The 16,259-nt window shown below is 39.3% G+C and overlaps 1 protein-coding gene across 6 annotated transcripts in view; it reads right to left on the bottom strand.

The window, feature by feature from the left end:
* FYB1 (FYN binding protein 1) overlaps positions 1–11,764 on the bottom strand; it is a 153,893-nt gene extending 142,129 nt beyond the window's left edge. For 2 of the 6 annotated variants that reach the window (XR_014146891.1, XM_081826049.1), the window contains exons 1-2: positions 11,218–11,764; positions 8,013–8,063 (exon numbers count right to left, since the gene is read on the bottom strand). Coding sequence is in view for 3 of the 6 variants with exons in the window: in XM_081826049.1 (XP_081682175.1) it covers positions 8,013–8,063; positions 11,218–11,349 (183 nt within the window). In the remaining 3 variants the exon portion in view is untranslated. The remainder of the gene's footprint in view (positions 1–8,012; positions 8,064–11,217) is intronic. The other 4 variants (XR_014146890.1, XR_014146892.1, XM_081826046.1 and 1 more) reach the window with 4 other exon arrangements.
* Positions 11,765–16,259: the final 4,495 nt, after the last annotated feature.

Consider the following 16,259-nt stretch of genomic DNA (forward strand, 5'->3'; position numbering starts at 1 on the left):
CTGGAAATGCTTTGTATGTTGTCACAACGAAGGGGCCAGGGGTACTACTGACATCCAGTAGGTAATGACCAAAGATGCTGCTAAATATTGTGCAAGGCCCAGAAGTGCTGAAATCGAGAAAGCCTGGGCTAGACACAGTCCCAGAGCCAGAGCCTGGGCCAAGGTGCCAGCTGACTTAGGAATGAATATGCTAAATGGATAGTATTACTGTGAGCCTGGTCATGCAGCTGTCAATGTAGAGCTGGTTCTGGGCTGGGGTCCTCAGGAAGAAGTAGTAGAGAGGAGCGCAACACTAGAGAAGGCAGTTAGGATGAAAAGATGAGCCAGTCAACAAAAAAACCTTTCAAAATGGGTCTACAACACAAAATTCCAAAATATGGGAAGAAAGCTACGAATAAGAAATAAAGACCTAACAAAATCAACAATTAAAAAATGGGTTTACCTTCAATTAAAATGATAGAGCAATCTGAAAATGACTTTCCAGATTCAGGAGTCATCAAGAAACAAATATATGAATAACATCCATGGGAGAATATATGAACATTTGAAACAAAATAGGCAGATAGTAAGTAAAAACAGGTGAAAACAACCAATTCAAAATTGGAAATAAAAACTTAATCATTGAAACAAAAATTCAGTATATGGATTAAAACCTGGATTGGGTATGAATAGGGTGAACAACTATCCTGGTCTGTCTGGAACTAAGAAGTTTCTGGGACATAGGACTTTAGTGCTAAAACTGGGAGAGTGCTGGGCAAACTGAGAAAATTGGTCACCCTGGACACAGATGAAGTAAACCTTAGTGGATTGAAAGATGAAGTTGATAAACCGATTTAGAATTCACCACAGGGAGGCACAGGGCTAAAAAATTTGGAAGAGTAATTAAAATCATGGAGGACAGCATGGGATTTTTATCTAATAGGGACTCTAGACAAAAAAACTAGGAAGGATAAAATGGTAAGGATAAAATGGTAGAGTAATAGTTTTGAGGAAATCATAGCTAAGAATTTTGCAAAATTAAAAATGTCATTAATCTTTAAATCAGGCAACTATAGCCTGTGGGCCAAATTCAGCTTGCCATGTTTTTATAAATAAAGTTTTATTGGAACACAGCCATACCCATTTGTTTATGCATTGTCTATGGATGCTTTCATGCTACAGTGGTAGAGCTGAATAGTTGTAACAGAGATCATAGGGACTGCAAAGCCTAAAATATTTACTATTTGGCTCTTTATAAAAATGTTGTAGGCTCCTCTTTAAACTGATACTCTCAGGACCAAGCAGGATAAATAAAAATAAATTCACATCTCTATGAAGTATAGTAAAGCAGCAGAACAGAAAGATTAAGAAACATCTTAAAGGGAATGATAGAATTTCACTTACAGAGAATGACAGATTTGATAGCTCATGTCCTCCAACAATAACTGAAGTCAGAAGCCAGTGGAGTGAGTCTTTAAAGCACTGAAGGAAAGTAACTATCAATTTAAAATAGACACAGGTAAACTATCATTTAAGAATTAAGTAAAAATGAAGATGTTTTCAGTCACACAAAGACCAATATACATTTTAGTATATATTACTCCTTTTCCAATGGGCACCCATCTCTGCCATTACCCCGAATGCATGGTGATTATACATCCCTACATGTCTGTCCTTTTAGCTGAGGTAAGACCATGTGTGACTTACTTTGGCCAATTAAATGTGAGTGAAAATGATATACATCTCTTCCAAGGAGAAGTTTTAAGAACTAGAAATAGGGTTGGAGGGTTGTGTTCTATAGGTAATTACACTGTATTTAGGTCCTTGTTGTGTTTAGGAGAGTAATAATGGAAATCCTAAAGAACTGTAGAAATTGCTAGACAGTAGGCAAGAGCATATGTACTTGAGCAAAAGGATATATGAATCCAGAGCAGATGAGTAAGACGTAAGAAACAAACATGGAGTCTTATAAAAAGTATTGTCCAGTATGACAGAATTGGGAGCCTAGAAACAGAGTCACATATATATGGGAAATAGACATATGACCAAGGAGGCATTAGAAAGTGGTAGGAGAAAAAAAACAGATGCAAATAAATAGTACTAAATTGGTTATTCACATGGGAATATATTAGGTGACTACCTCACATCACAAGTATAAATAAAATCTTGATGATTAAAGACCTAAACATGAAAATCAAATCTTTAAAAGGTTGAGTGAAAAGCAAAAGGTTAGGAAATAGCTTTAATATCTGGGGGTAGGGAATAACTTCTTTAAAAGGACATTAAAAATGATAAAAGGCCTATTTTTAAATTTGTTGGCATTAAGATTTAAAACTTCCATATAAAAAAGAGACACCAAAAGAATAAAGTAAAAAAGAAACCAGGGAGCATAAAATTCACAATGCACGGAATCGACTCAGAACGCCTAGAATTGGATAATGATTTTCTATAAATCAACATGAAAAGATGATCTATAAGAAAATGGACAAACCACGTGAAAAGGATTTACAGAAGGGGTTGCCTGAATGGTCAATAAACTTAAGAAAACATGTTCCATCTTCGTAATAATAAGGAAAATTAAAACAACAGTGAAGTGGGGTTTTACATATAACAAATTCTCAGAAGTCTCTCAGTAAACCTGGATGATACCGGTTTTAAGAATGATGGAGGGGGCGCCTGGGTGGCTCAGACAGTTAAGCGCCTGCCTTCGGTTCGGGTCGTGATCCCACAGTCCTGGGATCTAGCCCCGTGTCGGGCTCCCTGCTGGGCGGGGAGTCTGCTTGTGCTTCTCCCTCTCCCTCTGCCTGCTGCTTCCCCTGCTTGTACACTCTTTCTCTCTGTCAAAAATAAATAAAATCTTTTTAAAAAAAAAAATGAATGATAGAGAGAGGAGGGCCCCTGGGTGGTTCAGTCGTTAAGCGTCTGCCTTCAGCTCAGGTCATGGTCCCACGGTCCTGGGATCGAGCCCCGCATCAGGCTCCCTGCTCCGCGGAAAGCCTGCTTCTCCCTCTCCCACTCCCCCTGCTTGTGTTCCCTCTCTGGCTGTGTCTCTCTCTGTCAAATAAATAAAAATAAAATCTTCATTTTTTAAAAAAAAGAATGATGGCGAGAAATGGCAACTGATACACAGGCTGGTGAGAGGTTAAATTGTCATGATGACTTTGGAGAACCATTTGCTAACATTCAGTAAACTTAAAGGTGCCCATGCCCTCTGTGTAGAAACATATTCATTCTAGGACTGTTTGAAATGGGAAATATTGACAATAAATTAAATGTTGGGAGAATAGGTGAACAAATTGCCATATAATTACATAGCAAGTCAATAAATTGAACCAGACCTGCATGTGTCCAAATGGATATATCTTGAAGACATACCAATGTAGGGTAAAAAAAAGGCATTTGCAGAAATCATAAGTAAATAAAAACAGACAAAACAATACTGTATGTTATTTTATAGATGCCGGCAAATGAAATAAAAACATAAAAACGTGACTGGGTAGGCGAGATGCTGCTTTCAGAGCAGGCGTCTCCCTGCTGTTGGAGGGAGGGGCATGGAACTGGGAAGGGCAAAAAGAGAACTTCAACTTTGTCTTTTTTATTTTTCTGAAAAGATGGCAAAATGGCAATATTATGACAAAATGGTAGTATGTGTGAAATCTTGGTGGTATGTGAGAATTTGTTATTTGTTTCATAACATACCATAATATTTTATTTTATTAAAATTTTTTAAAAATAATTTATTTCTTTATTTGAGAGAGAGCAGAAGCAGGTGAGAGAGAGAGAGAGAGAGAGTGAGCATGAAGGGGGTGGGGTAGGGGCAGAGGCAGAGGGAGAAGCAGACTCCCTGCTGATGCAGGGCTCCATCCCAGGACCCTGGGATCATAACCTGAGCCAAAGGCAGACCCTTAACCCACTGAGTCACCCAGGTGCCCCCATACCATAATATTTTTAAAAAGAGAATGACATGAGAGGACAGAAAGGGCAGATGGAATCTAACTTGGAGAATCAGGGAAGTGATACTGAAGTTACCAAATCAAGAGCTAGAGTCCCACACCCACTTACTTTAAGGACAAGGGTGTCACACGTTTAATATATGCCAAAATGTGCTCCAAGAAGTGGCTCTCATGTCCTCCTACATGTCTTGACGTGTGGATGAAAGAGAGATCCCCTAGTATTTGAACCTCTCATCCTTGGCTTAAAACTGGCTTGTCATAGCCCAGGATTTTTTTTTTTTTTTTTTAACACATCAGGCTAGATCTTGCTGCAAAAGGCAGGTGTCCCTTTTTGCAGAAGAGGATATAAGCCAGGTAGTGGGGATGCATGAAGAGGTGAGCGGATTTCCATGTGGGGATATTAGCATATTATTCAGGAGCCCTCCAGCTTACATGATAAGAATTCTCCTTGAAAGAAAATGGTTGGAAGCCCAGCTCTTAAGGTGATCCTTCTAGCTCACCTTTTATGTTCTCTGACTTCCCTGGGACACCAGCTTCCAGCTAGGCTATCACTGCGGCCACTCAAGTTATTTGAAGGTCTCTAAACCTATTCCTTTCAGAAACCCTACACTATTTATTCTCTAACTTGATGGTGTTCAAATTTGGGCCACAATTTTAAAAAGACAAGAGAGAAAAAGTCAATATTTAAGCCCCAGGCACGGTCAAGACTGCCTGCAGAGTACACATGTCACTTTAGAAGTAGCCCTACTTTCTTTCTTTCTTTTTTATTTTTAAAGAGTTTATTTATTTATTTTATTTGAGAGAGAGAGACACACACAGTGCACACGCATGAGCTGGGGGGAGGGGCAGAGGGAGAGAATTTCAAGCGGACTCCATGCCCAGTGTGGAGCCCCGCATGGGGCTGGATCCCACGACCCTGGGATCATGACATGGGCCGAAACCAAGAGTCTGATGCTCAACCGACTGAGCCACCCAGTCGCCCCAGAAGTAGCCCTATTTTCAAAATGTAAACCAGATAATGGCATTCACTCCTTTGCTTCAGATCCTCCAGTGACTGCTAGAGTGAACAAAATAAGATCGAATCCCTTGACTATTGCCTATTTCTTAAAATCACCTCTGACCACTTTCGTCTTCCCTTGCTTATCCTCTAGCCATCCTGGTCTTCTTGCAGATCCAAGCCCTCCCCGTCTCACAGCTTTTGCACCTGCCATTTCCTCTGCTCAAAGCGGTTCTTACGGCCACGTTTCCCGTGCCTGGCTCATTCTTGCTCTTTGGTGCAGCAGTTCTCAACCCTCGCTGTGCGGCGCCTCCCACTTCAAGGTTTTGATTGAACTGGTCTCAGTGGGGGCCTCGGGAATGGGTATGACTTATAAGCTGCTCAAGTGATTCTCACGGGCAGCCAGAGTTGAGAACTGGTGCTTTCGTGTAGACAGCACTTTATCAGGGACCAGAGCCCTGGAGAGGGTATCTCCTTCCTCTGTTCTATCTCAGCTCCTTCTTTAGCTTCTTTCTGAAGTCACTACAAGGTATTGGACTTGTTTACTTTGTTTCGCTTTTGATCCATCACTTCTACCAAACAGTGGTTCTCTAGTGCCTACCAGCAGCAGCATCTGAAAACTTACTAGAAATGCAAAATCTTCAGCCCTGTCCCTGACTGAGAGGCATACTAACGTTGGAGACCCACTGCACTGAGTGTAAGCTCTAGGGAGCTGGGACCCCACCTGCGTTGTTTGCCCTGCATTCTCCTCTAGCCAAAACCCAATGTGGGGTAGAGGCTCAACAAACCTTGGTTGAATGAGCCAGTGAGAGCACATTTCTTTTGTCAGTAGCTCACATGTCAACTGAAAGTCCAATGAAAGGAGCAAAACAAACAAAAGCTCCAAAACCAACTTTCACTCCATTTCTTAAAACCTTCTAAGTGTATTCATAGGGGATTTTTTCCTCACCCATCACGACCATACAAAAATTGGTGCATTATTAGATATCTGCTTCTGCTTTTTTTTTCCCAGAAAATTGAGCAACTTGAAATGTACCTAAAATTACTTGTCATGTAGATGGGTAGTATTCTATTTTTTTTTTTTTTTTCACTTTAGGACCGTGAGGTGGGAGTTAATTTGTCTAGGTTCACAGATCAAGTCAATTTCCACAGGGGCAGATGTTTGAGAATTAGAATCCTATTGCCATGTCCTTCCACTTCTAAAATGTGCAATCATGTTATAAAGAACATAGGCCACGTTATAAAGAACATGGGCCACTTCTAAAATGTAGAATCATGTTATAAAGAATGTGGGCCAACATAAGGCCAACTCCATACCTGTCCTGAGCAGCAATGTGTATAAATGAATATATTGCCTCTATTACCATAAAGAAAGAAAAATAAGAAGCAATCTAAATGTTTAACTATATGGAAATGATTAAATCATGGAAAAATGATTCATCATGAAAAATGATATCATAATTCAGATGTTATTCAAGATATTTTAAATAAAAAAAGCAGGTAAGGAAATGGTTTATAAAGTATAATAGCACTTATGGAAAAATCGTATTTTTAAAATATGTTTTAAAATGATGAAATTCTGGAAAGATCTGTACTCACATCACAGGGATTGCCCCCAAGTGTTGAAACTATAGAAAATATATATTGTTTCATTTCTGCATATGCATATTTCTAAGAAATTTTCTCTAATAGTATGTGTTACTTTTGTAATAGGGAGATGGTAATCCCCTAAGAAAACATTGCTTACGTATTGCACCAAATACCCACTATCCAGTTAAACTTCTTTTCTGGTATTATCATCTCGTTTTCCCTAAGAAAACCCAAATAACTCAATAAACCTCACTTATTTTTGAAAAGGCTATCAGTAATTAAGGTCAAGCTTTCTTCTAAGAATCTGGGACCTAAAGACCCAGTTGGAAACACTCCCAGGACTTGTAAGTCCCATCTTGGCAGGTGACTGCCTTTCTCCACATGAGTGTGGCTGCAGGTAGGATCCCCATGCCACCATTTCCTCCATGGCTGTGCATTCCTCCCCGCTATGACTCTGCACCCTGACCCCGTCTCTTCTCCTCCCTTTCTCCTCTATGGCAAGGTTAGTCTCTCTCACCTCTGTACTTCCCAGTTCTGGCTCAAGAGGCCCCCGCCTTACGGACACATCCCATGAAGACCTTGCTCTCTACTCCAAGGCCTGCAGTGCATTCCGCCCCTAGCTGTGTACCTGCAGGAGTCATTACCTCAGTCCCTGTCTTCACACCAGGGGCTGGCAGAGGAGGCAATCCCCTTCCTCACAAGAGAAGGGATAACCAAGTTTCCAGCCTTCTGGGGACTGGGGAGTAGCGGAGGGGGTGTATGGACTGGAAAGTTAGCTCCCTTCTAGACTCTGGGAGCCTAAGAACACTACCAGTATAAGAACACAGGCAATTTTTACAGAGAAATAATAGGAAACCATGTACTAACACTGCAGTTCAGCTATATTATGGGTTAAGCGAGTTGTTATGGTACCATCGGGAACCCAGTCACTCTTTTAAGTGTGCTCCAAATAATGACTTTCAATTAACTTTGGGAACACAACCTGTCCCTAAGGTTTGGACTATTTGGGTTTTGTTTGCTTCTCTTAGCTAAAATAATAAAATGCATTTTTAAACAAAAGAGCTCCTTTACAAAATCCACTGTGTTGTCAAAATGGCACTCATCATCAGCAATACTTACTGCCCAACATTTATCATTGGAGTTCTCCTCCGGGATCCCAAAAGCTTATAATAGGAAACTTGACTCCGTTACTGATCCTGGCACCTCTCTATCTTAAGAGGCAAAGACAAAGAATGCAACTTTTCTTTCCGTAAGTCATAGCCCTTCCTCTATTCTGAAGGCTAGAATCAGAAACGGGAAATCCTGAAGCCACAGACTCTCAACTGGTGTAACACTCAGCAACTTTATTTGCAAATGGAACAACAACGGGTCAAGCAAACATTCCAAAGGCTTGGAGGACTTGGCAAGAAGCCTCCCCACCCCGCTCTGCTCTACCTAGAGAAGATGGGATATTTGCCAGAGGACCAGGGAGAGTCATAAAATCTCTTACTCACCATTTTACTGAAAAGAGTTGATGTGCCTGGCACACGGCGACCCCGAAGATGCTGTAAGGCGGACAGTGAATGTGCAAGTTAGCTTTGCAGAGTGCACTTCCTTTTTTGAACTGTGTGGTCTGTCCAGTCTTCACACATTGATATGTAGGGTTTATTTGCATGTTATCTCAGCCCTCAGAGCATTTGTATAACTGACCAGGTTTATCAAGTTATTATGCTTTAATAATATGAGGACAGGTACTTGGGAGAGGTCTGAAGTCTGAAAGATGACATGGAATTTTTAAAGAAGTGCCTGGGTATTGGGGCGCCTGGGTGGCTTAGTCGTTAAGCGTCTGCCTTCGGCTCAGGTCATGGTTCCAGGGTCCTGGGATCGAGCCCCACATCCGGCTCCCTGCTCGTGGGAAGCCTGCTTCTCCCTCTTCCACTCCCCCTGCTTGTGTTCCCTCTCTCACTGTGTCTCTCTCTGTCAAATAAATAAATAAAATCTTTAAAAAAAAAAAGTGCCTGGGTATTACATTTTGTGAACACAACCTGTTTTTTTTTTAAATTTTTTTTAAGATTTTATTTATTTATTTTTGTGAGAGAGAGAGAGAGCAAGGGGTGGGGTGCAGAGGGAGAAGCAGACTTCCTGTTGAGCAGGGAGCCCGAGGTGGGGCTTGATCCCAGGACCCTGAGATCATGACCTGAGCTTAACTGACTGAGCCCCCCGGGCACCCATGATTAACCTGTTTTATATAAAATCTATATTTGTGAATCTATCTATCTATCTATCTATCTATCTATCTATGAATGAAGGACACAATCTAAAATGTTAACAGTGATTGACTTAGGTTAACGTTTTATTACAAATAATTCTTGTTTTGTACTTTGGTGACTTTCTGACTTTTCTGTTTTGAGTATATATACTTGTTAAAAATGTAACTATGATCTTAAAAAGAATAAAAGGAACACGATAACAATCCCAAATGTATTTAAATCTATCTCACCAATATTTAAATGGTGGAGATATCCATAAACTTATCATAGGATGGCATTCGTTTCATTAAAAATATAAATTGTATGTGAATCTAGCTTCATGTGTTAGGTTTTTAGCAATTTTTATTAGCATCACCTATCTCAATCTCTCATGCTGGTAAACTATATTCTTAAAGCATGGTGTTTGATCTCAAATCCCATCAATTATCTGTAATACCTGTCTGAACACATTCTGGTACCAGGATTTATCTCCTTTATTTTGAATACATAGCCTGACACTAAAGTAATTTCATGGGCAGAAGAACATTTGTGTTGCCTCTTGAAAAGGAAAGGCAACTGATGCCTTAATTTTGGGTTGCAAATTTCTAGATCTTCTTGTAAGTACTACCACCTAGGAGCGGGGCACCAGATTTTTTCACTTGATGCTGAGCTAATACGAATTACTGCTATGACAATCCAAATCCTATATTAAAAAAAGATGTTTCCTATTATTTATTTTTTAAAATGAAAATGCTTTTCAAAATGCAGATGTGATTAGCAATATGGGTAGCATCATTGCCAGGACAAGGAGTGAAGACAGAGCAGGGGGCAAGTTCCAGAGGTGGAAAAGAACCTGATACTGCCTTGAAACCTGTGGGTATTTTAAAGAGGGTGTGGTCAGGAACTAGGTGGGTAGTCAGGAAATTGAAATTGCCGTCTCTGGCACGTAATAAATGCTCAGTGAATAAAAGGAGGATACAAAATGTTTGTTAGCGGAAGGCCTTGAAATGGAGACATTCTTTAGCTTAACCAAAACGCCTTGTATCTACTATCTGCTGAAACAGTTTTTTCACAGTGCAGGTACAGTTCAGAGTGTAAAGCAGTGGTTTTCAACCTGGATGCACATTAAAATCACCTGGGACGCTTTTAAAAATCCCAGTTCCCAGGCTTCACCCAGACCATCAAGTCAAAATCTCTAGGCTTGAGACACAGTCATCAGTATTTTTTAGTTTCCCAGGAAATTCCAAGGCGCATGCAAGCCTCTCTAGAAGGAGGAGCAGATGACTCCTGCCAGCAAGATGGTGAACAGATCACCAGGCAAGGCTTGCAGGTAGAAATAACCCTGATACTCTGACATTGTTTACTACTGAGTTTAACAACATATTTTCACCAGACAGTCCATAATAATTACTTATTCTTGGTCATTCTATGAATTTTCTCTCTGTACCAGTAAGTTGGACAAAAATGACAACATGAGCAGAAATCTAGCAATTTCCATTAACAATGTAGCTGACTAGATAAGTCTCTGGTTAAGACAACTCCGAATTTCAATTCGTTCATTTGCATTCCATTTCAACTTGTGCTTATTTCCAAATGAAACTTAAGGTAATTTTTAGTTGTTACTGACATACATTCAGCACTCTGTCAAAAATATATATTTAAAAGAAGTAATTTGACTAAGAGAAAACAGGTAAGGACTCAAGCTCCCAATCCTAATTTATCATCCACCAATGAGTTTTTATTTTTGGAGTGTAATCACTTTACTTAAGATATATTTCAAATATCACATATGTGAGTATATTTCCTGTGAAGTCAATTAAGTATATAAGCCCCTGAGCAAGAAGGCGAAACAGGAAATGCAATAAAGATGACAGACAATATAGAGATACCATCTAAAGAAGATAAAGTTCTATTTTCCTGGTATGGGCACTGCAATTATTCCTGCTAGTGAAAGGGAGAAGTAGCTGAGAGGATGCAAGAGTCGTTAGAATTCTTTAACTACTTGGGCATGCATTCTCTTTTCCTAAATTTGCATTCCAGGGAACGGCTTTTGTTCAGGCAAGGATAAAATGAGTCCGCCATGTTGGTATTCACCGGTGACCGCTAGGGGGAGACAGTGAGGCCCGAAGATGTGGGGTGGGTCACAGAAACCAGCTTCATTTTTCAAAGTCAATTGACAAGAAGATGGAGGGAAACAGCATTAATAAAAATTTAGGTAACACTACTTACTGAGCATTATTTAAAAGCATTGTCAGTGTTGTATCTATTAGGGTCTTAAAAGGAGCCTGGTTAAAATGGTTAGCATAGAGGGTTAGAATGACTTATAAACTCTTACATAATTTCACCTTTATATCCCAAATGGCTAACATTTTAGAGAAGAAACAAATGATCACCTCCTTTATGTGCCCAATGCTAACATGCCCCGGGCAAGACCCCAGAGATAGGAGAACAGAGGGATGTTGAGTCTCACCTCTTCCAGGAAGCCTTCTCTTCTGCGCACTCCCTCTTCTCCCCCTTTTTCTGGACGCCTGCAGACTGCACCACCAAATGAAGCTCTTTGATATGTTTGCCTTTTATGGTTCTCCCATTGTATCGGCTGCATTAAGTTTGGCTCCCTAACTAGATTTGAAACTCTTCCAGTGCGAATTAATTTGCATACTTCCTTCTGTCATCCTAAGATCCTAGAGCAACTTTTATTTTTCTAAACTTTTTTTTTTTTGGCTCATGGGTTCCTTTCAGAATCTGATAAAAACATTACACCCTTTTGCACAGTAAGCCCGCAGGCGTACGGCCTCCCTTGAAACCCACTATTTATGAGAAGCTGTAGGAAAACTCTTGGCTAAAATATTATCAAATACTAGGAGATGGTCACTACATTACTGCCCTTTGACGATGAAATTAAAGCACAGAAATGTGGAGTGACCCCTCGAGTTTCCAAACTGGGAAAAGCGTCAGCTAAAACTTCATTATTTGGTAAACTTGTCTCTTTCTATCAGCATGCAATTGAACTGCACCAGCAAAGAACTCAAACTCACAAAATAGATTCGTAGAAATTCAAGGAAATTCTAGTCTCCCTGTTTGGATAGATATGGAATAGCCAAGTGGAAAGTAGCAGGAAGAAAGCAGGATAAAAACAAGCATGTTTAAAAAGGGTGTGCAAGAGGAAATGGGCAGTTCCTTGGTTTGCCTTATTTCTCTTTCACTTTTTGTTTTGAAAACAGAGTGGATTTTAGCTCTTGTACTTTATATTTTTGATGAAAGCAGGCCTTAACCCATTCAGAACATCAATGCTCTGGAAGAAATAACTTATTTATTTTTTTAAAGATTTTATTTATTTTAGAGACAGAGGGGGTGAGCGGGAAGAGAGCCAGTGGAGGAGAGAGAAGGAAAGGGAGAGAATCCCAAGCAGACTCCATGCCCAGCATGGAGCCTGATGCAGGGCTCCATCCCATGACCTTGAGATCATGACCTGAGCTGAAACCAAGAGTCAGACTCTTAATTGGCTAAGCTACCCAGGAGCCCCTGGAAGAAATAACTTACTAATCAACTTTAGTAAAAAATGAACTCATCCTCCAACAGAAGGAGAGTTCCCACTATATTTCAACAGGATGAGTAAATTGTTTTTAAATTCATGGAGAGCAGGGAACGATTTTCTTTACAAGTTAAACCCAACCCCAGGCAAGCATTTACTGATCTCTAAAAGAACTGCTAAGACAGGACAATGGAGAAATAATCTAAACTTTATTTAAGGGGTCTTTTATCAAACCAACTAACTTGAAAAGCAAAGAGACAAAGAACAAAGCATATAGAATTCTGTTATTTATTAATATACTTATTACTTTCTTTTGCTCTTTTGGCTATAATTTTTATCTTACTATCTCTTAGGTTTTGGGGAGCTTGTAAGGCTCTGCAAGGTCTCTTGAATCTTGCTGTTTTCTACTCATGGCTCTTGCTATTCTCTTTTCATGGCTTCTCACCTCTTCGGTCCTTATATGGTCTTCTCAGAGGCAGAATCTAAGTTGTAATCTTTTTGTCTCACTAGCTCTCCAAGTCAAGGATGTTTAACTGACATCATCAAAATAAACACTCTCATTGGTTGGTCATTGGGCTTGACAATTTGTTAATAATAATTTGTACTTTAATGAGTAAAAGAAAAGGTCATATGTGAAAAATGTATTTCTGCTTTGTCCCCTTCCTTCCTTCCTTCCTTCCTTCCTTCCTTCCTTCCTTCCTTCCTTCCTTCCTTCCTTCCTTCTTTCCTTCCTTCCTTCCTTCTTTCCTTCCTTCCTTCCTTCCCTCCTTCCTCTTTCCTTCCTTCTCAGTTTCCTTCCCAATAGTAAGGTTAGGCCAGAAAGGTTGGAAAATAAACAGATGTGCCTTGGGATTTTACAGACTCAGAGAAGATGACAAAGGGGAAAATGGATCTCTCTGCCATTTCTTGAGTTCTTATTCTTTCCCACTGCCAACTAATTGCAAGTATGAATATACTCATTTTCCTAGTTTGTTGTCTGTTTAATTTTAAAATAGGAATATTTCCATTTCAGTACAAGATACATAGTGGTGAAGACTTACATTCTTTTCTTTCTTTTTTTAAATACCCTGATTTTTCAGGCAAGAAGCCTACCTAAATATAAAATTATCTATGACCTAATATAAAATTAGCCATACCTGGGTGTAACCTAGTGACAATTTTTCTTTTGATCAGAAGAATGCAAATGTTGCTATTTTAAATTCTATAGTACCTTTCGGAACTCAATACTACTACTTAGCAATGTTATAGGAAGTCTTCAGAGTATCTATAATGTAGCTATGAAACAAATTTATTATAACATAATTTATGAGATGATTCAAGTCATCCTGACCCTCTTTTTTTTTTTTTAATCCTTTCTAGGCTGACAGCCTTTAATAAGCTAGCACATGGTTAAAAATTATTATAGATCTATACATGATACTGGGAAAACTGGATATCCATAATGCAAAAGAATGAAGCTGGAGCCTTACCTTGTACAATACAAAAAATTAACTCAAAATGATCAAAGACCTAAACATAAGAGCTAATAAAACTATAAGACTTCTAGTAGGACACACAGGGGAGAAGCTTCATGACAAAATTGACATCGGATCAAATGACTTCTTGGATAGGACACCATAAACACAGGAAACAGAAGAAAAAAATAGGTAAATTAGATTTCATCAACATTAAAAACTTTTGTGCATTAAAGGATGCTATCAATAGAGTAAAGAGGCAACCCCAGAATCAGAGAAGATATTTGTAAGTTGTATATATGATAAGGAATTAATATCCAAAATATATAAAGAATTCCTATAACTCAACAACAAAGAACAACCTGATTAAAAAATAGGCAAAGGACTTACATAGATATTTCTCCAAAGAAGATATATAAAAGGCCAATAAAAACATGAAAGGATGCTCAAAATCACTCATCATTAGGGAAATGTAAATCAAAACCACAAAGAGATACCACTTTTGTATCCATTGGGATGGCTATTATTAAAAAACCTAGAAAATAACATGTGTTGACCAGGATGTGGAGAAATTGGAGCCCTTGCTCATTGCTGATGGGAATGTAAAATGGTGCAACTATTGTGGAAAACAGTATTGTGTTCCTCAAAAAATTAAACATAGATTTAAACTTATGATCCAGTAACTCCACTTCTGGGTATATACCCCAAAGACGTGAAAGCAGAGATTCAAAGATATATTTGTACAGTCATGTTCATTGCAGCCCAAAGGTAGAAGCAACTCAAGTGTCCAGTAACAGAGAAATGGACAAATAAAATGTGATATATATAAATGTGATATATATATCTTGAATATATAAATATAACATCAATATATATATTTCATTGCTTTTTAAGGCTGAATAACATTGTATATTGTATATAGGGAAATTCTGATATATGCTGGAAGATATTCACTAAATGAAATAGATGCAAAAGGACAAATGTTCTATGATTCCATTTATATAAGGAACCTAAAATAGTCAAATTCAGAGACAAAAGTAGAATAGTGGTTATCAGGGCTGGGGAAGTAGGGAATGGAGAGTTATTTTTTACTAGGTGCAGAATTTCAGTTTGGTATGATTAAAAAGTTCTGTGATGGGTAGTAGTGATGGTTGCACAACAATATAAATGTACTTAATGCCACTGAACTGTACACTTAAAAATGGTTAAGATGAGGGCACCTGGGTGGATCAGACAATTAAACATCTGCCTCTTGATTTCGGCTCGGGTCATGATCTCAGGGTTGTGGGACCAAGCCCTGAGTTGGGCTCCACACTCAGTGCGGAGTCTGCTTGAGATTCTCTCTTCCTCTCCCTCTGCCCCTCCCCTGCGCCCTCTCTACAAAAAAAAAAAAAAAAATTTGTTAAAATGGTACTTTGTCACAATAAAAAAAATAACTCCTCTAAAAAATGTCACTGAACCCACTATTTAGAGGAAAGTACTAAGCCATTCTGCCATAAAACATTATTTTCAGTTTTTAGATTTTATCTTTTTGGCTTTTTTAAATGTCACAAATATTAGAGTCATATTCAGAAGGATTTATATCAATAGCTTTGCATAATAACAATAGTAACAGCTACTGTTTATTGTTTGTCTACAAAGGCCAAAGTCATTAAATACATTATATCGATAAATCAACACAAAAATTCTATGAAGGGAATATTATCACCCCTGGGCATATCTTAGGGCTTGGGGGTTTAGTAACTTGTCTCTTGTTAAAAAGCCACATCACTCCCTTACCTTGAATCATTTCACTGCTCTTAGCATGGTAGTGGTAATGAATATGAGGTGGGGGTGGAGCGGTTGGGGGGAGTTGGAGGTGAGCAGAGAGATCGATGTTTGTCCTGTGAAGTCGTTATGTAAGTGTGCTTGTGTGTGATTGAGGAGAGAATACTTTTATTTATTTTTTTTTAAATAAACCTAAGGTGAGCCTAGTTTCTTATCCACCACTTTGGGTTATTTTCATAAATAACTGTTGGGAAATGAACTCAAGAGTGCTATTGTGAGCTGTTGTATGCAGCGTCCCCTTGCATATACCAGCCAAAGGGCCCTGGGGAGACAGTGGTGTAAAGCCAGGGTAAGGATGCCAACCCACACCTCAAACATTTATTAGTTGCCAGGTATACGATGCTATCTACCAGGTGATCAGTAGAATGAATAAGCTACTTGAGTTTGGAGTATAAAAAGGGAAAACCTTAGCAATTCACCAAAGCTTCTCTTCCCATTAGGCCCAAGAGAATATGAATGCCCATCCAGCTTTTCGGGGTCCTCTTTATAATGGCTAGGGCTCAGGGTAATCATCAGAATGTATGGCCTGAGACAGAGGACTGTTTTCCCCACGTGTTTCTTTCCTTGAGTTTGTGGTGTGCCTCCCTCAGAGAGCATGCGGGGGTGGGGATATACCGTGCCCCAACTGCCTGGACCGAGCTACCCCTTTCCTTCTCAGGAGTCTGCTTTCTCACAACCACAGGCCAGGCTGAGCCAGGT

This window comes from Leptonychotes weddellii, chromosome 7 (genome assembly GCF_054177405.1).
Source record: "Leptonychotes weddellii isolate Sample4059 chromosome 7, ASM5417740v2, whole genome shotgun sequence".
NCBI lineage: Eukaryota > Metazoa > Chordata > Mammalia > Carnivora > Phocidae > Leptonychotes > Leptonychotes weddellii.